Source organism: Vulpes lagopus, chromosome 1 (genome assembly GCF_018345385.1).
Source record: "Vulpes lagopus strain Blue_001 chromosome 1, ASM1834538v1, whole genome shotgun sequence".
NCBI classification, from domain to species: Eukaryota; Metazoa; Chordata; class Mammalia; order Carnivora; family Canidae; genus Vulpes; species Vulpes lagopus.
Window position 1 is genome coordinate 29,500,744 of NC_054824.1, and position 24,813 is coordinate 29,525,556.

Here is a 24,813-nt window from a genome sequence, read left to right on the forward strand (position 1 = left end):
CTGCCAGTGCATGGTTGTTTTTATAATACTCCCTTAATCATTCCTGTTTACTTGCCCATGCCCTACTTGGGATGAGGGGAAGAGAAGATACCTTGTTAATGGTAGTCCCAGTACCTGGCACATTACAGAACTTTAAAAAGCTGTATTGAGTGAATGAGAGAGAGAGAGAGAGAGAGAGAGAGAGAATATGAATGTACAAACCACGCTAGGATCAAGAGAGGCAAAGACAGATATGCCACTATCTTATGCTGCCTTGTGTCCTCTCACCAAAATATTTTGGAGAACAGGGGATCCCTGGGAGAACAAATGCGTGATGTACAACAGGTCAGCATTGGATTGTGCTGGTTCGAAGAACCTTGTGGGGAAACTTGTGGGAGAAAATAGGGGGCGTTAGGAAATGAGAGGTGGTCTATGTGAGCAGAATGACTCTGAGAGCAACCCCAGGTAGGTCCAGGTTGGAGTAGCTGCAGGATGCGTTAGGATAGAGAACTGGGAAAAATAAAAATAAAAAAAGGATAGAGGGGGATCCCTGGGTAGTGCAGCGGTTTGGCGCCTGCCTTTGGCCCAGGGCGCAATCCTGGAGACCCAGGATTGAATCCCATATCAGGCTCCTGGTGCATGGAGCCTGCTTCCCCCTCTGCCTATGTCTCTGCCCCCCCCCCTCTCTCTATCATAAATAAAAATTTAAAAAAAATTTTATAAAAAAAAAAGGATAGAGAACTGAGGCTCAAAATCATTATTAGCAACGAGGGAAACATGCCCATTTAAATTACCATTAAAAAGGGCAAGAATAAAAATATGTTCTAGAACTTTCATGTTACAGTGACAGGGAAAAGTACTCTTTGCCCTGATCTAAATTTAGTATAGGATGATTTCCTTTATGGTTCATTCACTGTTTTTTTAGGACAGTAACTTTAGAACATTTATTGAAGAGGAACAGTGAGGTCCTTGGCCTTTTTTCTCTGTTTTATCACTTTGTTTCCATCAAGGAGAAGTAATTTTTTATGTTTTGTTTTTAATTACCAGGGAGCCTAAAGAAGGAGGTATGTCCATGGATATTTCTATAACGCCATGCTCACTCCAGGTGAAGACCCCAGAAGGCTGCACAGAGCTCCAGCTTCCAGCAGAGGTCAGGCTTGTGCCATCCTCCTGTGGTGGGCTGCGGTATGTCCCTGGAGATGGACTGCACCTGCGGCTGCAGGTGCAAGCAGAATCCAATGCCAGTGAGTGATCCCAGCCTCCTGTTTCGTTCCTGCATTTAGTTTTCCGCTGTAAATCAAAGATGATTTTTCTTTTGAAAAGTTGACCTTTTCCCAGGTGAAAAAGTCTGTTTAGCAGAAGCATGGAAAGAGCTGGTCAAAAGGTTCTTTGTCAGCTGTGCCAGAGTTATTAGCTGTGCAGTTGAGCATGCCACTTAACCTTTCTGAAGCTTTGTTCCATGATTGGGGGGAGGGTGTGGTTAATGTGCTTTTTTTTCCTAATATATTTTAATTTTTAGAGCAGTTTTAGGTTCAGCAAAATTAGCTGAAGGTCCAGAGTTTTCCCATATAACCCTTGCTTTGTTTCTTTAATTTTAAAATTACATAGCTTCCTGAGTTGATAGGAAGATAAAATCAGATGGCAGTTGTGCATGACCTGGTGGATTTTAAAGCATTGCATAGAAACTCATCCATTCAACAAACTTTGCCTTACATTGTGAGCTAGGCTTTGATCTAAGTGCTAGGGATACAGAAATGAACATGCTAGGAAAGCCTCTGCCTTTAAGGAGCTTACATTCTCATGGGTGGAAACATAATGAACAAATAAGTTATTTGGATACAGAGAAAAGTCAAAGTAGAGCAGAATAATGGGATAGGGAGTGACTAGGGTAAAAAGTGCTCAAGGAAGGCCCCTCTGAGGACGAATGACATTTGACCAGAGAACTGAATGATGGAAATGATCCCATCCATTTAGAGACATTTCCAGGTGAAACAGCATATATAGATTCTGAAATTGAGTTTGATGCATAATATGATCTTGATTTTTGCTATGCTGTTATATTTTTAGTATTTTGTTATTGTCATATTGATTCAGTAAGGTGGTAGAAATGTTTCTCAGAATAACTTATTTAATAAAATTATTGGCTCAATGCCTCTTTTCCCATGTAAGTAATAGGCTTCAGAGGATTAAAAATGATGTGAAAGGGGAAACAGACTGTAACAGACCTACAGGATGCTCCTTGTCAAGGGAGGGTTATGATTCTTTCAGCTGCACATTGAGACTTCATTCCTGCCTCATCTCTACTTAGGCTTTCATTTGAGCTGCTTGGAGACTCAAAGTGGGGTCAGCAGGATTGTTCTGAAGAGCCATTTAGGAGATGTGGCACATTCCCTTGAGTCTTGTGCTGCTTTTTCATTGGAGAGTGATTTTTGCCCAAGTCCTAAATTAGTGAATAGCTAGTTTTGAGTTGGAAAGATTTGTATTTAGGAACAAGGCATAGGGAACTGAAATTTCATGGAGCTTAAGTGACGTATCCACATGCTAAGAATGACTAGTATAATAATCATGGAAAGAAGAATGGGGTCACCAAGATGGGAAATACACCAGCTGTGGAAACTGGGCAAAGATAGGCACAAAAGCCACACTGGTGTATTTTTCAGGTCTGCTAGTTTTCTGGATTTGTGATTTTAGGTCCCATACTGAGGAGGTATGAAGGCCTTCTAGAGAAACAATTGATTTGTCGCCTACCCAACTTGGGTAAAGGTTGTTAATAAATAGCAAACCTAGAACTATTAAAAGAAATTTAAGTCAGCAAGCATTATTATTTCACTGTAATTATAGGATGGTAAAAGTTGACTGCTGAATGTTGGTTTGCATATTGCTTGCATTTGACTGGTCTGCTGTGTCTTTTTTAAAACATTTTAAAACATTTTACTCAAATATCTGAAAAGGAAGACTTTCATAGCCCTGCTCTGCAGTGCATGAAAAGAGTATGCAAAATAGATCTCAGTACTTAATAGCTTTCCACATAATAGGTGATGAATAGATAGTTGCTGAATGAATAAATACCAGGTAGATGCATACTAATGTTGACTGGAGTCAAAATGTAGTGTAGAAGTGACGACATTTTTAGCACATTCAATTGTGTTTTGAGGTTTTTAAAAAGTTGACTTTGCAACTATAAATGTTCTTTCAAGGACTACAGTAAACATATTGTTTTACGCTCCCCTGAGTTTAACATAGGTCAGATCAGGCTGGACCCTTGACATGAAACTGACTACAATGAAATCTGATGGCAGCACAAGCATTAGATTCGTCCCCAGGTGGCAGTGCTCTCTCACACTGCCACCTCGTCAGGAAGTTCTGTCTTGAACCTAAGCCAGTGGATCGTGCTGGGTGACCAGTAGGGGGGAGTGTTTCACTGAAAATTTGTTCATTGGTTCTGAAGAGACTGTTTTGGTTGACTTACCAGGTCTACTTATTATCTGCTCAAAATTAAAGAATACTGTTTACTTCACCTTAGTGCTACAGGGGTTGGCAGAGACCCCTAGAAATTAAAAGGATGAATTTTTAATTGCCAAGGCTTAAATTTTCTACCATGAGTTTTTAAAATCTTAACATACGTACAAAGTGACACGAACCAAGTTCAAATTGCTTGAAATGAGTATGACCTCATTACTTTTTTTTTTATATATACAGACTGATATTTTTGTGTGTGGGTTTTTGTTTTGGTTTTTTTTTGGGGGGGGGGGGAATGAAAGTTTCCTTTCTTCATGAATGATATAATGGAAACTAAGGGAATGATGCACTTCACATAATGTGGGAAATATACATTTTTCCACAGCTTTAATCAAAATTGAGTTTTGCTCTTGGAAGATTGAATTCTTAGAAACCATTGCATTCCCAGGAACCTGCCCAATGAAGACCAATTTCGAGATTCTTTCTGTTTGTATGTAATTTAAATCAAATTAAACTTAAATTTAAGAGATAGGAGCAGCAATCACACTGATGAAAAGCTGTACCTAAGACAGAGCAGAGGAAAGCTGAGGATGGTGAGGCCAGGCCCCTTGTAGTTAGCTTGATGTGAAAGTAATTACTATCTTTCTCCCATCCTTAGCGTTGGTATTTATGGAATGAGTGAAATAACTCTGGTATGTAACAGGGATAATCTAGGGCAATACCTAGCTCTGAAACAGTTAGCAAAATCTGTTGTTTTGAGAGCACGTCATAATATTTGCTTCTAGTTGAGTCATCAGATAATGCTAATTAAATGTGTACTTCTGGGTGGATTGTAAACAGTGTTTATTAATAGTAATTTATTGTGGCTGTTAAACTCTTTAAGTATGTTAATATATTTGTCCCACACCTCTAAGATTTGCTATTTCATTGATTTCTCTTTAGAACTGGTTTCAATGTTTAATCAGAGCTCACAAGCCCAAGAATGTTGCACATTTTATTGCCAGTCCTGCGGTGAAGTCATAATAAGAGACAGGTAAGGAATGTATTTTACACTGATTCATTCTGTGCCTGGCAATGGTTTTCTTTTTTTCTATTAGAATTTTTGAAGTAATTATCAGGGGAGCAATATATGGCCTTCAAATGAGAGCCAGCTTAATGTCACTTTGAACAAAATCAACCATAAAGCTCTCCAACAATCATAGAGCAGTTAGGTCTTCTAAAGGTGACAAAGGGGAACATAGCATGCTGGCTTTGAGGGAGGACGACTTACCTTGGTGAAAGCCTGTGTTGATCACTGAAGCATGTCTCTTCTGAAAAGAGACATGGACTCTGTTGCATGTTTTATCCATCATCATGGTGAATGAGGTTTTTTCCCCACATTAAGTGAATCTTCTAAATCATAGAAGCTCTTGCAACACAACTTTTTGTTTGAACTCTTTCTCTTAGTCCCTCTCTAAAATCCATTTCTTATTTCCCTACTTACTAAAACAGAGCATACAGAGCACAGATTAACCTTTTCTGGGTGATTAGGTTCATCTTATAACCCATTCTTACAGTGTGCTATGATTACTCATTTGAGATGGGAAGGGCCCTTTGGTATATTCTTTGTATTCCCAAGGTGTCTGTCTCTTTTCTTTGTTTTTTCCACCTTCTCTCTCCCTCCTACTTGTTTCCTGGGCACAAAGCCTTTCCTCTGAATTTTCAGCTTCTAATCACTCATCGGTTGGAAAGACGGATCAAAACCTCATTGTTGTTAACAATCCTTAAAGAAAGAAGTTAGATTTCTTCATTAGATGTGTTTCCTCCAAGATGGGTGCCTGAGACTTCTTTGGGGATAGATCTTTCTCCATATCTGAAACCTGCTCCTCTTTCGGTGTTCCTTATCTCAATGAATGCCAAACTTCTGCCTGTACAGAGCTACTCTCTCCCCTGGAATGTACCCCTTACCCCCTGTCTGCTTCTGATTAGCTCCTTCCTAGTTTCATCTGATAGGCCATCTACAGCCAGGAGCCTTCCCTGAATTCTCGGTTGGTTTATGTGCTCCTCAAAGGTTTATTTGTCTGTCTTCCCAATTGGGCTATAGGCTCTAGGTGTTGGAATAGTCTTATTGACCTGTGTCCCTTATCCCCACTAATATTTAGAGTGCAGTGTAGGGTAGCCACTAGTGGTATAGACTCAGAAGCCAGACTGTCTGGTTTGCATCCACCATTTATTAGCTGTGACTCTGGGCAAGCTACTTAACCACTCCATTCCTCAATTTCCCTGTTACAAAAATATAGATGACAATAGGAGCTACTACGTAGGGTTATTCAGAGGATCAAATGAATTTAAGTATTTATAGCAGTGCCTGGCACGTGCTGGGCATTCAGTATATGATGGCTACCACTATAATTATTATTCTTATTGTTAGCCCTAGCATCGTCACCATCAGCCCCAGCATCAGGCCACAGTGCCTGATGAATAGTGTACTCAATAAATTCTTCCTGGGTTGAATTGAATAAACAGTAGGGTGTTTATTTTGGCCTTCCACCAGCCTCTCTTGCTTACTTTCTAATTCCTGGCAGTGCCGCAGGTAGATGAGATCATGGAAAGTTACCCTAGTATAAGTGGGGGGATAGTGAATGGAGCACCTCTGAATGATTATTTTGGGTAAGAGATGAGGTGACTAAATCTGCAGAAGAGAGAATGTCCCTGCTCAGATTACCTAAGAGCTGAAGTTGCTGCACAGTATGCACTGTGTGACAGACCCACTGTAACCTGAAATACCCATAGGATTCCACTTTGTGTTGTAGTAAAACCTGGAAACTTCTCCTCTCAGTCTATTTCAGGCTTTGGTTGAATTCTCATATGAAGTTGCTGAAACATGCATGCCTTTACAACAATGAGGTGACCTAGAAGTCACAGGAAGAGCAAGTTAAATACAGTGTAGCACTATTTCCTGGTACTGCTCACCATAAAGGATATGCTTATCCATTACTGGCTGGTATCTGTGTTTCTTTGGAAAAGGATGATGATATAAAAAATTGTTACCTGTAACAATTCTTCCCATGCAGGAACTATATCTTCTGTTTTGTGTCCATTCTTTTTCTAATCATTGGAATTGAAAACTAGAAGGGCTTATAGGTGCACCTAGAGGAACAATTTCATGCTCCCTAACCGTGACCATCTGGAGGCTGTGTGGTGTAAAGCAGGAGTGGGAGAATGGAACCTTGGGTTTGAACCGCAGCCTCACCACTTAGTAGCTAGGAAACCTTGTCTATATCCCTTCAGCTGCTTCTTAAGTAGACATAATGAGTCATCTTAGACATGTCAAAAGACAGAATCTTGGTGATGGAGAAGGTTTAGGAGCTTACTTAGGCCTAACTCTCGCTCTAAATAGTCACTCTTGTTGGACTTCTTCCTCTTCTTTGTCAAAATTCAAACCTGACCAATCACTTCCCTGCTTAAAATTTTATGATGCTTCCTATTTGTGTTTCTTCTTAAGTAGACATAATAAGGCCAATTTTCCAAACTTGTCAAAACAGTTAAAAGCTGTCATACATATAATAGTAAAAGCTTGACAAGTTCCTTTTAATTGGTTTTATAGATTCCTTCCCCTCCCCTTTGCTTAGTGGTCTTCTTAGCAAATTATCTAGTTTACTGTGTCAAGTCTTTTTGATTCAGGACTCGATTTTTTAGCTGTGCCAGGGAAATGACCCTATTTTCCTCCCTATTCTTTCTAATAAAATAAACATGGAGTTGACTTAGCCCTTGCCGCATTTAAGCAAGGCTTACCTGAAAGCCTTTTCCTATCAGACCTGTGTGTCTGGCAAGTGTATGCCTCTTGAACAATGCAGAGAAATCCTTAGTAGGAGATTTCACTCTCAGGCAGCATGCCTCATGTTTGTTGGAAAAACAAGCATCCTCCAGTATATGTACAAGGATTTCATGTTGACTTTTTACATTAAACTCAGCGGGTCTTCTCGTTTCTCCCTCAGATATCTGTTTTATGTAGGTAGTTAGGACATCTTTTGTGCATGTTAAATAGAAAACAAAACCAAAAGAGGCTTGTGTGTTCTATAATCGAAATCAACTAATTGTAAGCATCTTTTACAGGAGGGCACTTTGAGATAGGTTGATTTATCTGTACTGGGAACTCCTCTAGTAAGAGGATGGAGCAGAGTTAAGATCTGCTTACTGGTTAGCCTTATTTTCTGGGAATAAGTCACGTTAATTTTCTAGGCCTTAGTTTCCTCATCTGTAAAATGAGGAGGTTGGATTAGATACAACTCTAGGAGTCCTACCAGCAGAAAATTCTATGATTAATGAACCATGTGAAGTTGTACCTTGGGTTCTGTGATTCATGATGCTTTGGGTAGTGCAAGACTAATCCATGTTCCTTTTTTTAATGAAAAAAATTCTTGGCAAGCAAATTAAACAGTCCTCTGCACCTTATTTCTATAATCTATTAAGACTCATTAATGGGTTCCCTGGGTGGCTCAGCAGTTTAACGCCTGCCTTTGGCCCAGGGCATGATCCTGGAGACCGGGGATCGAGTCCCACATCGGGCTCCTTACGTGGAGCCTGCTTCTCTTTCTGCCTATGTCTCTGCCCCCCCCCCCTCTGTCTCTCATGAATAAATAAATAAAACCTCAAAAAAAAAAAAAGACTCATTAATGGCTTTTAATACCTATTAGAATCAAGGTGCATGAAATCTGCTAGTTATAGCAGTCTTTTTTTCTTAATTTAGGAACATGATCTTAGCCATTTGTTTTGGATATCTGAAAATAAATAATGCTTTATTTCCTTACCATAAAATTCTCTAGTTTACACTTTTACTAGTTCAGAGTATTTGTATGAAAATTGTCTGAACAGGGGCACATGGGCACCAGTTCAGTCCATTAAGCATCTAACTCAGGTCATGATCTTCGTGTCATCAGATTGAGCCCCATATTGGGCTCCACACTCAGCTGGGAGCCTGTTTGAGATTCTCTCTCCCTCTCCCTCTGCCCCCTCACCCCCTTTTCCTCTCTAAAAAAAAATTGTCTGAACATACATAATTTTTCATCATGCTCCTGTTGAGACTAATAAGCCTTAATATCAAATAACAATAATGACAAAATTTACTTTATTGAAACAGCTAAATGATCATCAGGTTTGGAATTTGTTGCATCTCCTAGAAATAAATTCATGCCAGACTTGAGTTATATTAGTTGGCCAAACAGACTCAAACATAAAAGATTTTGATTCTTAGTCCCACTTGAGAGGTCTCCCAAGGTCTCTGGACAGGCCCTCCTCATTCCACCTGCAGCAGCAGAGCTGAGTGTCAGCTCAGCAGTTAGGGAGACCTTAGAAACTCTAGAAGGAAACAAGTAGAATAGACTTTATGGAAACATAAGAGATGTCAGAGTATCCAACCAGTTGGTCTACTTGATAGACCATCTATAATTGTAGTCTGAAAATAACTACTATGAATGCAGTCGCTTGTCTATGAAAAAGAACAGAGGTGAAAAAAGAGTACAGGCACAAATTGGATTGTTGGTAACATTGTATAAACTTTTGGGAAAAAAAATGAAGATACCTTTACGGGTCTAATTTTACTAAGTACATAATGGTAATGAAATGTAAAGCTTGGTTTGTAGGATTTGTCATCTACCAGTTGGATATCATCAGCTCAATTTATCTAGATTTTAGTAGCCATTATTTGAGCTTTAAATATTTGATGTTATTCTAAGATTCTTAATGTCCACTTGTTTATAATCCAACCTGTAAAAGTTCTATGTTATTACCATTGTTATTGTCAATGATTAATGAATGGTTGATTTTAAAGTTAAAGGGCATTTCATTTTCTTTTCTACGTGTTTAAGTTTTGAATAAGCATCATCAGTCAATAGTATTGATTAACATTGTGTATTTTGTTTGTCCCTAAGGCTTGTGGTTAAGATGCATTAAAAATAACTAACAAATTTTAATTATAAATGTGTTACTGTTCATGTTATTTTAAGATGAGAGAAAATTCAAGAAATCATTTCACTCTTTTTCTGAGCTTTGACAGGTTTTTACCTAAAAACTGCCTTGGAAAAAAATGATATCTATTTTATTTTGAAAGTTCTCTGGGGAAGTAGATCATATCAAAGTTTCAGGTTTTCAACAGATACACTTTCAGTAGAGCTGTGATTATAATACATCTTTTGTTCTAAGAGGTTTTATGTTTTTCAAAATACCAGAAAAAAATTATTTCTGTAGTAAAAACACTTTTATCTTTGCAATGACTTGTGAATTGAGCACTTTTCTTGCTCCTGATGTCTTATGTAGATAGTTATGGGATATATTTTAGCTTTTATTCACTGTGATATGGGGTCAAGTTAAGTTTGAAATAGCACATTTTGTGCTAATGTGTATCAAGTCTCCCAGATTTCTTTAAATTTTGGTGCAGTTTCATTTCTGTGATCAAGTGTGAGATTTTGATATTAGTATCTTTTGCAATGTATTGAGGATCTGTTTGCAAAATGTCAAGAGATAGAGAATCTCAGTGATAGAGATTTAGGAGCCTCTTTAGGTCTGCCTCCCACTTGAAACAGGTACTCTTTTGCTTCTTCATAAAAATTCAAATCTGACCTATCATTTCCCTCCTTAGAATTTTGTAATGCTTCCCACCTATCTATAGAAACAAGTCCTTAGCTCTTAGGTTGGCATGTAACACCCCACACAGTTTGCACCCCTTCCCAGTCTCCTTTTCTGATGTTCTGCATTGTCAGGGGAGGGAATATATTCTGAGGGAAAGAATTCAGTTTTGGAGCCTGGAAGACCTGGGTTAAGATCCTGCCTTTATTCCTCACCACTGGTTCTGTGAATTTATTACAGATTATTGACCATTTCTGAACCTATCTTTTCTCCTCTGTAGCAGGGGAATAGAAATTCTTACCTCACAAAGTTGTAGTAAGTATTAAATGGAATAAGGTGTATGTCAGTGCCCACCAGAGATCTTGTGAAATTCAATTAAATATGCAAACTCGGGGCACTTGAGTGGTTTAGTCAGTTAAACAGTCAAGTGTCTACCTTCGGCTCTGGTCATGATCCCAGGGTCAGGCTCCCTGCTCAGCAGGGAATCTGCTTCTTCCTCTGCCTCTGCCCACCCCACACCTCTCCACCCGGCTCATGCTCGCCCACTGTCTCTCTCTCTCTCTCACTCTCTCTCTCTCTCTCTCAAATAAATAAATAAATAAATAAATAAATAAATAAATAAGAACTTAAAAAAATTGCAGACTCAAAATCCTACCACAAGCCACAATTCTTACCACTTGCCAGCAGGGCAGCATCAGAAGGAGTTTCTCTCAGCAGGAATCCTGCAACAGTTGAAGCAAGTGACTCTTGTCTTTCCATGTGACACAGTTCCAGGTGCAAAGCTTGAGATCCACAATCAAGGAGGTGCAGGAGCTACTCTGAGAAGAAGCCTCATGTCCTAAGCAGCCAGCATCTTCTGTAGCAATTACTTGGCATAGTTTCTAGGGTTCCTTGCAAAGGACTACATTCAGGCAAGTCCAAAGCATGGCACCCTCATCAGATATTTGTAGCTCACTCATACTTCTTGTCAGTCTAGATGCAATTTGCCAGTCAGGGGTCATTTTTACCATAAGCAATGTTGCCTAGCAATATAATTCATGCTTACCATCTACCTGGTTTCCAGGGTAACAGAGCTTGGTGGTTAAACCAAAGGTTAGATTCTTAAGCAGCAAGGGAAAAGGTTTGTTAACCCTTTTATCCCAGTATGCGACAGAGCCAAGCAGGGACCTCATGTGTATCAAAATGTGATTGTTCATTCCTTTAACAAGTATTTAAGAACTTATGCTGTGAGTCACGCGCTGTGCCAGACACTAGGAATATAGTTAAAAGTTAAACAGATACGGTGCTTACCTTTATATTGTTAACTCCATTCATGATACCCTTAATTCTTTTTATAGTTTTAAGAACTCTTACCTGGGGCACCTGACTCAGGGGTTGAGCGTCTGCTTTTGGCTCAGGTTGTAATCCCTGGGTCCTGGAATCGAGTGCTGCATCAGTCTCCCTGAGGGGAGCCTGCTTCTCCTTCTGCATGTGTCTCTGTTTCTCTCATGAATAAATAATAAAATCTTAAAAAAAGAAAAAGGAACTATTCATCCTTCAGAGATCAGCTCAAGTATCACTTCTCTGAAATTCATATACCTTCTACTCCCCTCATACTTTGTATTTATTGCCCTGAATTTGTGGGTTGGTTTTGTGAATCAATGAATCCCCTAAAGTAATATGCAGATTTTATGTGCTTGTGGGAATGTATGTTTGAAGAAAGGTTGAAAGCTTTCATTAAATTTTCAGAAGGGTCTAAGCTGTCCTCTCTCCCAACCCCCGATGAATTTAGAACCATTACGTTGTTAGGAGTATTTATTACATTTATTTTATAAAGTTTTATTGTTTATAAGTCTCCTACTAGACCCTGAGTCCCTTGAGAGAAGGAACTATGTGTATTAATATTTTGTGTCAACAGAATGCCTGGTTCATAGAAGACTTTTAGAAAATGAATGTTGAAAGAGTCACTTAATATCCTAAACAGATTCAGCAGTTGGAGTGATGCTGCTAGAGGGCATTTCCTAATCTGAAAGGGAAGTTCTTCCTTATGTCAAACTAAAATGAGCCTTTCTTCTTCCTAGCTTTGTCTTCTGGATTTATAAATTACATGACTTCTTTCTTCCATATTGTAGTTGCCTTTTTTTTTTTTTTTACAAGATTGGCACATTTTAATATATTTTAATTTATTAATTTTATAATGATATAAGAATAGTAAGAAAGATCTAGAAGAATGACCATTAAATAGTAATAGAGTGAATCACATTATATTTACAAATCCCCCTCTCCTATCCCTGATCAAACCCTGATCAAATAGCCAAATGATCCATGAGTACACTTGCTAGTAGGGTTCCAGGTAGAATGTTTGAGGGTTCTGTGGGGATTGTTGTTGCTGGTGGATCCAGAATTACTGGGCAGAGTTCTGTGGTGGATCAGTGCAGTAGAGCATCTGTCAGCTTTTGTGGATTTTGGCCTTGGGCTGGTACTTGAGAAGCTGCTAAGATGGTAATGGAGATGCTGCCCAAAGACCTGCTTCCACAGTTCTCTCACCAAAGACTCCAGTAGGAGAAGGTGCTATGTTTACCTGTCATTTTCTTATTGGTGTTTTTTTTTTAAGTTTTTATCTAGTTAGCATACAGAGTAATATTAGTTTCAGATATACAATTTAGTGGTTTAGCACTTCCATACAACACTCGGTGCTCATCACAAGTATATTCCTTAATCCCCATCCCCTATTTAACCCATCCCTCTACCCACCACCCTTCTGGTAACCATCAGTTTGTTCTTTGTAGTTAAGAGTCTTTTTATGAGACTCATTGTTGAGGAGATCAAAGAAAAAAGATTAACATGGAGGAAATTGTTAAAAAATGATACATTTGCATCTTAAATATTTTAATTTAAAGCATACAAATGTCCATTAATTTACGAATATTTTATTATGGAACCGATATATATATATATATATATATACATTTTTTAAGTATTTTATTTACTTATTCATGAGAGACACAGAGAGAGAGAGAGAGAGAGAGAGAGAGAGAGGGGCAGAGAGACAGGTAGAGGAAGAAGCAGGCTCCTTGCAAGGACATGGGACTCAATCCTGGGACTCCAGGATCACACCCTGGGCTGAAGGCGGCGCTAAACCGGTGAGCCACCCAGGGATCCTGGAACTGATATATTTTTTAAAGATTTTATTTATTTATTCATGATAGACACACAGAGAGAGGCAGAGACATAGGCAGAGAGAGAAGCAGGGAGCCCAATGTGGAACTTGATCAGACACTCAACCGCTGAGACACCCAGGCGTCCCATGGAACCGATACCTCTTTGTTAAATTTGGCTTATACTGTTGTGTAGCTTTTTTTACTAGTAGGTATTCCATCCAAAATTCATCATCTACAATTTCTAGTTTGTGTTTTCTTAAATGGAAGGAAAAGTTAGACATCTGAAAGCAATGGAACTGTAGAATTTTTCTAGATTTTTATTCTTCTTCCTTTTTTCCAGTGTTCTATATATAGTTGTATCTCCTACAGCTTATCAGTTATTTATTTATTTATTTATTTATTTATTTATTTATTTATTATTATTTTTTTTAATTTATTTTTTGGGCAACTGGCTTTCATTTAAAGTCTTTAGTTTTCCGAGGAATAGCAATTCATATTTCCTTAGTTTACATGCTTTTTAAATTATGTAACTAAAATAATGTATAAGTGGCATAATCAGGTCTGTGATCAAATATAGTTGACTCTAGTGAGCATATGTTTTTGCTGAGAGGAATGGAGGTACTCAGGCTGCTCTAAACAATCACACTGCTCATGGGCATTAAGAAGACCATGAACGTGGTTCTGTTCTGTTTTTCTCAGGATTAATTATTTTGAAGCTTCTTATCATCCTGCCCATATTTCTTCTCCTCTTAGACTACAGATCTCCCTAATTTAGAATATAGGTAAAATCATGTTTAGCTTTTCTTCTGATAAAGTTTTAAGTATCTGTTGTCCAGAAAAAAATGAAACCATTAAAAAAAAAAAAACAACTAGTAGCAAGTATAAGTGCCTACTTAATTTTAAGGCCATTTTAAGCATAAAAAATAATAGTAGAGTGGAGCTCAGTTTCTCTCCCCTCCAGCGTGGTCTGGGCTCACTGACTCACTTCAAGGAATTGGGTATGCAAAGGGAAGACTATAGCTTATTAGTGGAGAAACCTAGTAGATACCATGCTGGCCAGTTGTTCAAGTTTAACAGTACCAGTGATAAGTCATATTGATTGAGTGTACCCTCTGATAGGATGTGCTGAGAAGGCCACTTCACTTCTGTGGGGTTTTTTTTTGTTAGTTTGTTTCCCAAACCTGTAACCCCAGTCTAATCCTGAGGAAACATCAGACAAACTTAAATTGAGGGATATTCTGTAAAACACCAGACCAGTGCTCTTCAAAAATTTCAACGTCCTAAAAAATAAGGACAGACTAAGAAAATGTAACGGACTAAATTAAGGAGACTAGGGAAACATGATGACTAACTGCAGTGTGTTATCATGAATTGGATCCTAGATCAAAGGAAAAAAGGACATTAATGGAAAAACTAGGGAAATCCAGATAAAGTCTGTAGTTTTGACAAATCTCCCATGGTTATATAAAATGTTAACCTTAGAGAAAGCTGGGTGGAGCGTGTATAAGGACTTTCTGAAAAAAAAAAAAAAAGGACTCTCTGTACTGTTTTTGTAACTTTTCTGTAAATTTACAATTATTCCGAAATAAAAAGTTTATTTAAAAATAGTTAATGGGGGATCCCTGGGTGGCGCAGTGGTAGCGCCTGCCTTTGGCCCAGGGCACGATCCTGGAGACCCAGGATCAAATCCCATGTCGGGCTCCCAGTGCATGGAGACTGCTTCTCCCTCACCCTATGTCTCTGCCTCTCTCTCTCTCTCTCTCTCTCTCTCTCTCTCTCTCTCTCTCTGTGTGTGTGTGTGACTATCATAAATAAATTTTAAAAAAATTAAAAATAGTTAATGGGAGAAATCACTGAAGAGAGAGTTAGGTGATTTGGAATTTAAGACAAACCAAATTAAAAGTCAATAACAAAACTATTTGTCACAGATGATGGATAAAAGGCTAATATTCTTAGATAGAATATACTTTTAAAAATTACTAACAGCATACTAATAGGTCATTGGAAAATAGTCATTGATCACAACTCACAGAAGAAACTCGCTGGTCAATAAATATGAAAGCCAGTTCAATCTCACTAGTAATTAGAGTTGCCAGTTAAAGCGGTATGGAGACCATTTTCACCCATTACATGGAAAAGTGATAGTATTCAATTCTGAAGCAGGCACATGGAAGAATTTCAGATTGATATAGCCTTTCTGAAAAGCACTTTGTCAATATGTGTGGGGTTTTAAAACGTGGATATCATTTGTGATCGTGATCTCACAGTTGCAAGATTTTTTTCCCAAGGAAATAATCAGATATGTATAGAAATGTTTTAATAGGAATGTTCATGACAGGGTTGTTGATACTGGAAAACTCAAAACCTGAGGACCTACCAGAAAGGGAATGATCTCAAAGTTTTGGCATACCTATAGAATAGAATGAAATCATTAAGAATCAGAATATAACTAAAACAGTGAAAGCAAGGTACAGTTTGTGTATATCTTTTGATTCTGGACTGTGAACATGTGTATACCTATGTTGCTTGAAAGGATAATTTTTATTTTCTCTATACCTTTATACACTTTCAAACTGCCTATAATAAGTATATTTTACTTTTGTAATCTAGGCGGGAAGTTATCATTGCAGACAATGTGGTTAATGCGTTTCTTTCATCTTTCATGCTGATTTAATTAAGAAAATGCTACATTTCCATTTTGTTCTTTAAAAAAATGTTTTTCCTCTCTCTACTAGGGAGCTCATCAGGGTGCTCCCATTGCCGAGTGAGAACTGGGGAGCTCTAGTTGAAGAATGGTGTTGTCATCCTGACCCCTTTGCTAATAAGCCACTTCATCCGCAAGAGAATGACTGTTTTATTGGAGACTCTTTCTTCTTGGTGAATTTAAGAAGTGATTTATGGCAGCCAAGACCTGAATTAGCCCCAGTGGAGACATGCTGTCCTTCTTCTGAGAACCATTTTAAATTGGTAAAATATCTTTTCAAAATAAATTCTAATTTAGAGGTTGGCTTAGAAACTGGATTCTCCAGTCTTAATTAAAGCATACTACACAGACTGTTCCAAGGACCAAAATCCATGATTTTCAACTGCCTCTATTCACTAGCTCTGCTCTCTTGATACAAGAAGAGCATATGGCCTTAGACCAAAACAGCTTACAGGGGCTGCAGGAAGAAGGGAAAGAGGACTTTTTCATGCCCAGAATTGGGAATGTTGCCATTTTACAAATCAAAATGCCCTACTTTCTTGTTTTTAGGACAATATTCAATAATCTATATAGTCTGATTTAAATTAAAAGTGTTCTTTTGTTCCAAGGTACATGCCATACAGCGAGGCCTAGGTATTTCCTGTGTCTGCCCATAGTTAAAACTTATGCTGATGTCATAAAAGCAGATGCCATCAAGGAAACAGAGGAAATGGAGGAGTCCAAACATGGAAATGAAGCTTGTGCTACTGGGTCTGAATTGGTGGTTGAAAATGTGAGGTCAGGAGCCTCCTGCTAGAGAAGTTGCTTTAGGGAGAAAGCAGTTTCCTTTCAGTACAGAGAATAAGTGGTTTGCCTTACTTTAAAAGAAAATCAATGGCATTGACTTGGCCCTTGTGAGAAATCATTCTGATGGCAAGTCAATACAGATGTGATTTAAAAAGTAAAGAAAATCATTGCCAGAGAATCTTCATTTTAACATCTAATTATTGGTGGGACAAAAGCATTGTACATTAAATTTCATTTAAGACTCATTTAATTTTTGTAATGAAAACTGAACCCACTTCAGGAAATGTGCAATAGTTGGGCAGCTCTCAGGTTGTAAGTTAGTTTATAGAACTGTTTTATATTTTGAGGGCAAGTTAAGGAAGTCATCGGAGATTGAAGTTATCAGAATTATTTGCCTTATCTCTCACCATAAACACCAATCCCTTTACCTAAATATGATTCATTTAAAATTATAGTACTTTGTTCTTGAATGGTTTTCAAAAATAAATGGTAAGAAGTTAACAGAGGTCTATTATATGTTTAAAATGGATGTTAAAATCACACTTTAATCTAAATTTATATACTAATACTTGACTGTTAAGCTATAAATTTTTAAGATATTTGCAAGGTGTGAGTGGAAAAGGAGAAGAGAAAGATTAAGAGAAACCACAAGTTTCCCGTTTTAGATAAACTCTGCACTCTATTTGGAAATATATTCTTAAATTTATGTCTTTATCAGTTATATGATGCCCATTTACAATAATTTCTTTTAATTGCAAACAACCATCCTGTGCATTAAAGGAAGACCCTTCATTTTCAGACATTACGGTGTTTAGTATCAAGGAGACTGTGAGAAACTCCTGTCATGACAAGCCACTGTTGACAGGATTGTTTCCAAGTTAGCCTAGATGGAAGTTCTCTTTAATTGCATATTGCAGCAGTTGAAAGAGTATGCCTGTGACCAAAATAGTAACATAAATTTAGAGGGACTGCTTAAACAGTGCTCTCAAGGCTCCTGTGGGAACAAGGCTGCTCTGTGCTATTGAAAACCTATTTCTCATATCACCAAGTCTAGCCATCTAGCAGGGTTTTGAAATGTCACATGGTGACACAGCATCCTAATAGTATCTCTTGGGAAACATTTTTTTGGCGAGACAATATCAAGGGTCCTTAGAAATTGAAACAACACAAAGGGAAATAAAAACGAGGACAGGAGGCTAATCCACATCTCTGAGCAGTGGTGCCGTCTCTCAGATATATTGATTTAATTAGTCCACAACAAGGTCTGTCTTTGATGTTTGTTCTGTAGAGTTCCCACACTGTTAGTCTGCTTTATCGCACAACTGCTTTATTGGCTTTATTATTTCCTTTAAGTAGTGGTCAAGAGAAATGCATTACAAAACAGAGTTTCTGTTTAAACAGAATTTAGAATGTTATAATATTTTAATTAGAGAAGACCTCATTTAAAAAATAGCATAAATGAACAAAATCCAACACTTATTTCTTTCCTTTAAGATCCCTTTAGAACATACAGTGTTTGTGCCTGTTAATGTGGCAGGATATACCTTTTGTTTTCAGATGATACCTGCTGAAGTTTTCCTTATTTCTTGCATTTACGTGTTTCATGCTATTTTTTTGTGTCTACCAGCATCCTAAAATAGAATGATAAAGATGGCACCTCAACCTTTTATAAGATTCATAATATTGTAGACTTAGAAAGTATGGTCACATTGTGACTTCATCCAATTTTTTTAAGGAACAAACAAAATTGAACTTTGATTATATGACAGCTGGCAAGCATGACTAACAGCTTCACTTTTTTTTCTTTCCTGGTGTACTTGGCAATAATTTGTTGATTTTGGCTGTTTGTTTTGTTAAATCCTTAAGGCTTTTTTTTTTCTTAGAATCACGTGTTGAACTTTGTAAATATTCATGAATGTAAAAAGAAAAGAATTGTGAACCTCAGTATACCAATCATCTTGATTCATAAAGTATGCTTCATCTGTCCCTTTAATTCCCTCCCCCACCCCAACTCCCCACTTAAGTGCTTTAAAGCAAATTCCAGACATTCTGTCATTTCATCCTAGATGGATTTTTCTTTTTTAAGTAGTCACAGTGTCATTTCACATTTGACAAAATGAACAATTATTACTTGATGATAAAAATATAGGCCATATACAGATTTTACCAGTTATGTTAAAGGTCCCTTCTAATGGGCTCTTTTTGAATCAAACAACACACCTTTGGTTGTTTGAGATAATTTGCTTTTTATTGGTCACATTTAAAAATCCTGATTACCAGTGTCTTGAAAAGGTAGACTTTTTTTTTAACCAACAAATACCACTTCTCCTGCTTCACTGAAAGACAAAGCAAAATGTGCTATAAGAGCAATTATAAATGAAATACATAACAGAGTACCTAATGAAATTTTTCTACTTAAAGTTTTTCTTTGAGTAGAAAAATTTCTGAGTAGAAAAATTTATTCTTCTCAGGTATTGCTATTCCAATATATAGTTTTTAGGAAAGCCTTTAGTTTTCTGTAAGATTTAATGAGGATGGTTTGATTTAACTTGTACAAAATAGGTCCTTTAAAAAGTATCTTTAATACCAATTTAGAGCCATACAGAAAGTTTTTATTGTAAGAAAGCATGAAACTGCCCAAGTGTCAAACTTCACAGTTGAACATACACCTGCTTTCTGAGCTGTCTTCTTCCTGTATCCTTGCCTACACCTGAACAAATTCTCACCAGCCTTAGTTTCTCTGTAGCTTTGACTTTTTTTGACCCCTAAAGTAAGAAATACATATATTTTTGAAGATTTTATTTATTTATTTGAGAGAGCGCACAAGCAGAGGGGCAGAGGGAGAGGGAGAAGCAGACTCCCCTCTGAGCAGGGAACCCATCGTGAGGCTCGATCTCAGGACCCTGAGATCATGACTTGAGCTGAAGGTAGATGCTTAGCCACCTGAGTGACATAGGCACCCCAGAAATTCATTTATATCAAAATCTGATGCACACACATGAACACATGTCAAGTAAAAGTTTTTTGAAGCAGTACTTACACTGTGTGTGAAGTACTGTGATATTTCTGTTCTAGTTCATCTTTTTATTTTTTATTTTTTTATTTTTAGAGACAGAGAAAGAGCTAGTGGCAGGGGAGGGGCAGAGGCTGAGGGAAAGAGAGAGAATCTTTTTTTTTTTTCTTTTTTTATGATAGTCACAGAGAGAGAGAGAGAGAGGTAGAGACACAGGCAGAGGGAGAAGCAGGCTCCATGCACTGGGAGCCCGATGTGGGACTCGATCCTGGGTCTCCAGGATTGCGCCCTGGGCCAAAGGCAGGCGCCAAACCGCTGCACCACCCAGGGATCCCAAAGAGAGAGAATCTTAAGCAGGCCCCGTGCCAGCACAGAGCTTGACAGGGAACTTGATCTCATGACCCTGAGATCATGACCTGAGCCAAAATCAAGAGTCAGATGCTTAACCCCCTGAGCCACCCAGATGCCCCTCTATTTTATCTTAAAAAGAAAAATATAGGCCATAACCTTCAATCAATTGAATTGATTCTATGAATTAGGTTGGAAAACACTTGGCATAGCACTTAAGAAGCACAAGTTTTAGCATCGAAGGAATCTAGATTCAAATATCAACTCTACCAGTTACTAGTAGCACATCCATGGAACTCAATTTAAATATGCAGTTTTAGGAAATAGTTATTAATGCTAAAGAAAATGTAATTGTACATTTTCTTTGTACAAACAAATTGATCAAATTGTACAAACTTACCTTGATCATAAGATTCCTTCTGTTATCCCACATCAGAAAGGCACTCTTTCCTTACTTAGACCACCACTCTATCCTGTAGTTTCCCAGGAGAGATGACCTCAGGTGTCCAGAGTTACAGAAATTCCTTCTCCCTGCCCACTCTTATGTGACTTCCCATGTTACAGCGTATCTGTGTGAGAGGAATGTTGTATGACTTTAACAAAGGTATTACTATGGATGTGAAAACATTTTTTTGGTAGATTCTTAATACATAGTCGCTGTCCAATAAAAGGCAAAAAATTGATCCTTTTGTGGGAAGGTATGACATTCCAGCCCATTTCTTGAATGACACATACCAAAAACATATTTTGTTTATGTAACATCCATTTAGTAGTTCTCATGTTCCCAGTACAGTGCTTTATAACACTCCTTTTTAAATCCTTTTTTTTTTTTAAATGACTTTTTTTTTTTTTAATTTTTTTTTTTATTTTTATTTTTTTTTATTTTATGATAGTCACAGAGAGAGAGAGAGAGAGAGGCAGAGACATAGGCAGAGGGAGAAGCAGGCTCCATGCACTGGGAGCCTGATGTGGGATTCGATCCTGGGTCTCCAGGATCGCGCCCTGGGCCAAAGGCAGGCGCCAAACCGCTGCGCCACCCAGGGATCCCTCCTTTTTAAATCCTAATAAACAACGCTATGAGTTAAACACTACTATTCACTCCCTTTTGCAGATGAGGAAATCAGATGAGGTTCATTAACTTGCTCAGGGTCATGTGTATAATAAATAACAGGGCTGGGATTTAAACTTAAGAATTCTGGCCCAGACTCTTACCATGCAATTGCTTATAACATAACCTCTTAGAAAAAACTGCAAATCAGTAAGATTTTTTAGATTGAGATAAAACTGACAGATAACATTATATTACTTTTATAATATAGGTGTAATGATTTGATATTTGTATGTATTGCCAGATATGCACCATAATAAGTCTAGTTGGCATTCATCACCATACATAACTATAATTTTTTTCTTGTGATGATTTTAGGTGTAATGATTTGATATTTGTATGTATTGCCAGATATGCACCATAATAAGTCTAGTTGGCATTCATCGCCATACATAACTATAATTTTTTTCTTGTGATGAGGACTTTTCTTTTTATTTAAATTCAATTAACCAATATATAGTACATCATCAGTTTCAGATGTAATGTTCAAGAATTCATCAGTTGGGTATAACACCCAGTACTTGATGAGAACTTTTAAGATCTACTCTTAGCAACCTTAATTATATAACACAACATTGTTTTTAATTTTTATTTATTTATGATAGTCACAGAGAGAGAGAGAGAGAGGCAGAGACACAGGCAGAGGGAGAAGCAGGTTCCATGCACCGGGAGCCCGACGTGGGATTCGATCCCGGGTCTCCAGGATTGGGCCCTGGGCCAAAGGCAGGCGCCAAACCGCTGCGCCACCCAGGGATCCCTATAACACAACATTGTTAACTATAGTTGCCATGCTGTACATTACATCCCCATGACTTCCATATTCTATAACTGGAAGTTTGTACCTTTTGATCCCCTTCACCCATTTTTGCCACCCCTCCTCCCCCACCTCTGGTAACCACCTCTGTTCTCTGAATGTAAAAGAACATTTTTTTGTTTGCTTAATGATTAGATGGGTGCTAGCTATTTAATCTCTATCCCAAATAATGAATTTGGATTGTTGAAGTTTAAGAATGCTTCAGGAATTTGTCTCAGAACACTTTCCAGTTTTTCCAGTTATAATGTGTATCTTACATGGAAAAATAGAATTATATGAATGGGTTAAGTATTTTCTACTTCTGATAAGTAATTATGAATTATAGATTACTTTTACATAAGTTACACAGGACTAGGAGTCAAAATAATGGCTCCAGTTTTTGATTCTCCTGTTTTCTAGACACATGAATTGGGACAAGTCACCTATTCTCTCTGCCTTTGTTGTTTACCATCTGCCTAGTCTAAATGGTAATGGGTGTTTGGAAGTGCTTTTTAGAAATGTAAGGTGCTTCTTGTTCAAATTATTTACAACAGTTATATTATCAAGAAGTGGCTAGGTTTGAAAAAATCAGTCTATTCATTATTCTGTCTTTAGATTTGGAAAAAAAGAAGATCTCTGTGCAAGTGAATTATGCATACAAGCTAAATGTGTTCCCAGTATTTAGTAGAGGGCAAAATAAAATGTAAAGTTCAATGTATACTCTAGAGACTAAGTTAAAATTATATATTCCTTTTAAGAAAAGCTGAATGACATTTAAATGACATTTTTCTGTTCTACAGAAACCAAAGGCAAATACCAAAGTAATTTGTAAGCGTTGCAAGGTAATGTTGGGAGAGACCATGTCATCAGGTAAGAATTTCATAATAAAAAATCCAAAATGATTGCCTTCTTGTTAAAAAAGAGTAGAAGGAGGTTTTATAGGAAATCTATATGAGAGATAGATAATTAATGTATGTTGTAGAATTGATGATTTTTAAAATAGAAATCAGCTAACATAGCATCCAATATGCCAAGAAGTTTGTGTATTTTGACCTTTATAAGTACATAGTATTGAGTTTTAAGCATTAAGAAGTTGGGTCCTTTTCAATATTTCATATCCTCTCTGTGGATATAAAGCAATAGTATAAAGTTTGTACTTGGCTCTGTCGTAAAGAATATCGAGTTTTTTTTTTTTTTTTCTCAGCACAACTCCTTAATCAGAAATGTTGGTTGCTAGAGGCAGTGGAGAAGATTTCTTGGCTGCCCTCTGCCTCAGGGCTGTATTTTAGGGCTGGGGGTTGAAACAGAAGAAGACATATTCTGAGTTTTATACTCTGTTCCTTGTTCTTTTCCCAGTAGTGTTCATTATATTTAGGTAAAGTCTGTGTTATACCACTTTCAAATATAATAAAATCCTAATAATTGCATCATTATTTAAAGATGTGGTTTTAGAATGTTTAGAGAGCTACAACATGCTGCATTAGCTTTGTGGGTGATGAATAATTGTTTTTAATACAATTAATTAGAAGATGTGATTTAAGTGAAGCTACTGTACCTAAGAGAAGGCAGATGGTGGTCTTTTTTTGTTTGTATCTTAATATTTTCAAAATCTTGTAAGTAGTTACTTGCTCAGAGTGAACAGAAAAGGAAGAGGAATAGGTAAAGGATGCCACCCTCAACGTCATTTTGGAGAATGAAAGCAAGCCCTTTAAGTAACATCCTAGAAAATTTTAAGGCTTCTAGTCAAATTAGGTAAATTGACTTTTTTTTTATTATTTTCTCTTCTCCCTGAAGCCCAGTTAAAATGTCAGGGAATACAAAAGATGTACATCCACAGAGACAAAGGACAATGGAGACAAAGCAACAGTGATGTAAACAAGAGGTATAAGCAGACCATTTTTTGGAAACTATAAAGCTGAAAGGTATGAGAGCACACTTGGCAGTATGGAGGGCATTGCAACGTCAGTGTCTGCGGATCATCTGAGTGAGGAGTGAGCCAGTACTCACTATTAGAGCCCCAGAGCTGGTCTGCTCAGAATCTGGAGGCAGGAGGTTAACAGGGAAAGCAGTCTGAGACAAAGGGCTGGAGGAAGGGTGATGAATTCAAAATTGTTATATGGAACTGTAAGACTCCTAACTAAGAGTCCTCCCCTATTTACAACTTGCTTATACTCTCAAGGCAGGAGATTAGATGACTCTTTCTTGGGAAATGGAAGAATATGAACCAGAGAAGAGATTGGCAGACACTGATTCATATGGCCCCTCAACAGTAAAATGAGCTTAGATTCAGCCATCCTACAGTCAACAAGACTTGTACCCACACCTGAGAGAGTTTCCTGTCAGCATTTTATTACCTTATGCTTAAACATGAATGGATTGATGAGAATCAACAAATTTTTGAGCAAACCTCCATAAAAGAGACTGAATAATGAAGTAAAGAGAATAAAGGCATAGAGAAGAAATAAAGTATGTATAAAACAGAAGAATATCTTTAACAAAATAATGTTCTTAGAGAAATGAAATAATAGTGCCTCCATAATTCAGAGAATATAGAATTAAAGCTGTGATTGCTTTAAAAACTAATCAAAGCACTAGAAGATAAAATTAAGGTGCTGTCTTATCTCATAAATCAGAACCAGAATTCAGATTGAAAATTGGAAAGGAAGTATAGAAAAAAAAATCATCATGTAAGTTTCCTGAGGATAGAGATCTTGTCTATCTCATTTATCACTGTAAACTCAGCACCAAATATCTGGCACATAATGGGTACCCAGTAAATTTTTGTTGAATGAATGAATGAATGGAGACTTTTAGGATATTCAACATCTAGCTAATAGAAAGCTAGAAAGAAAGAATGGAGACAACAGTTTAGGAAATTAT

General features: G+C 37.4%; 1 protein-coding gene across 7 annotated transcripts in view; it reads left to right on the forward strand.

Moving 5' to 3' along the window:
• The window catches only part of UBE3D (ubiquitin protein ligase E3D), a 156,688-nt gene that overhangs the window by 12,572 nt on the left and 119,303 nt on the right, over positions 1-24,813 (forward strand). For all 7 annotated transcript variants that reach the window (XM_041762593.1, XM_041762601.1, XM_041762627.1 and 4 more), the window contains 4 exons: positions 1,027-1,223; positions 4,381-4,471; positions 15,917-16,148; positions 22,734-22,803. In XM_041762593.1, the coding sequence (XP_041618527.1) occupies positions 1,027-1,223; positions 4,381-4,471; positions 15,917-16,148; positions 22,734-22,803 (590 nt within the window). The remainder of the gene's footprint in view (positions 1-1,026; positions 1,224-4,380; positions 4,472-15,916; positions 16,149-22,733; positions 22,804-24,813) is intronic.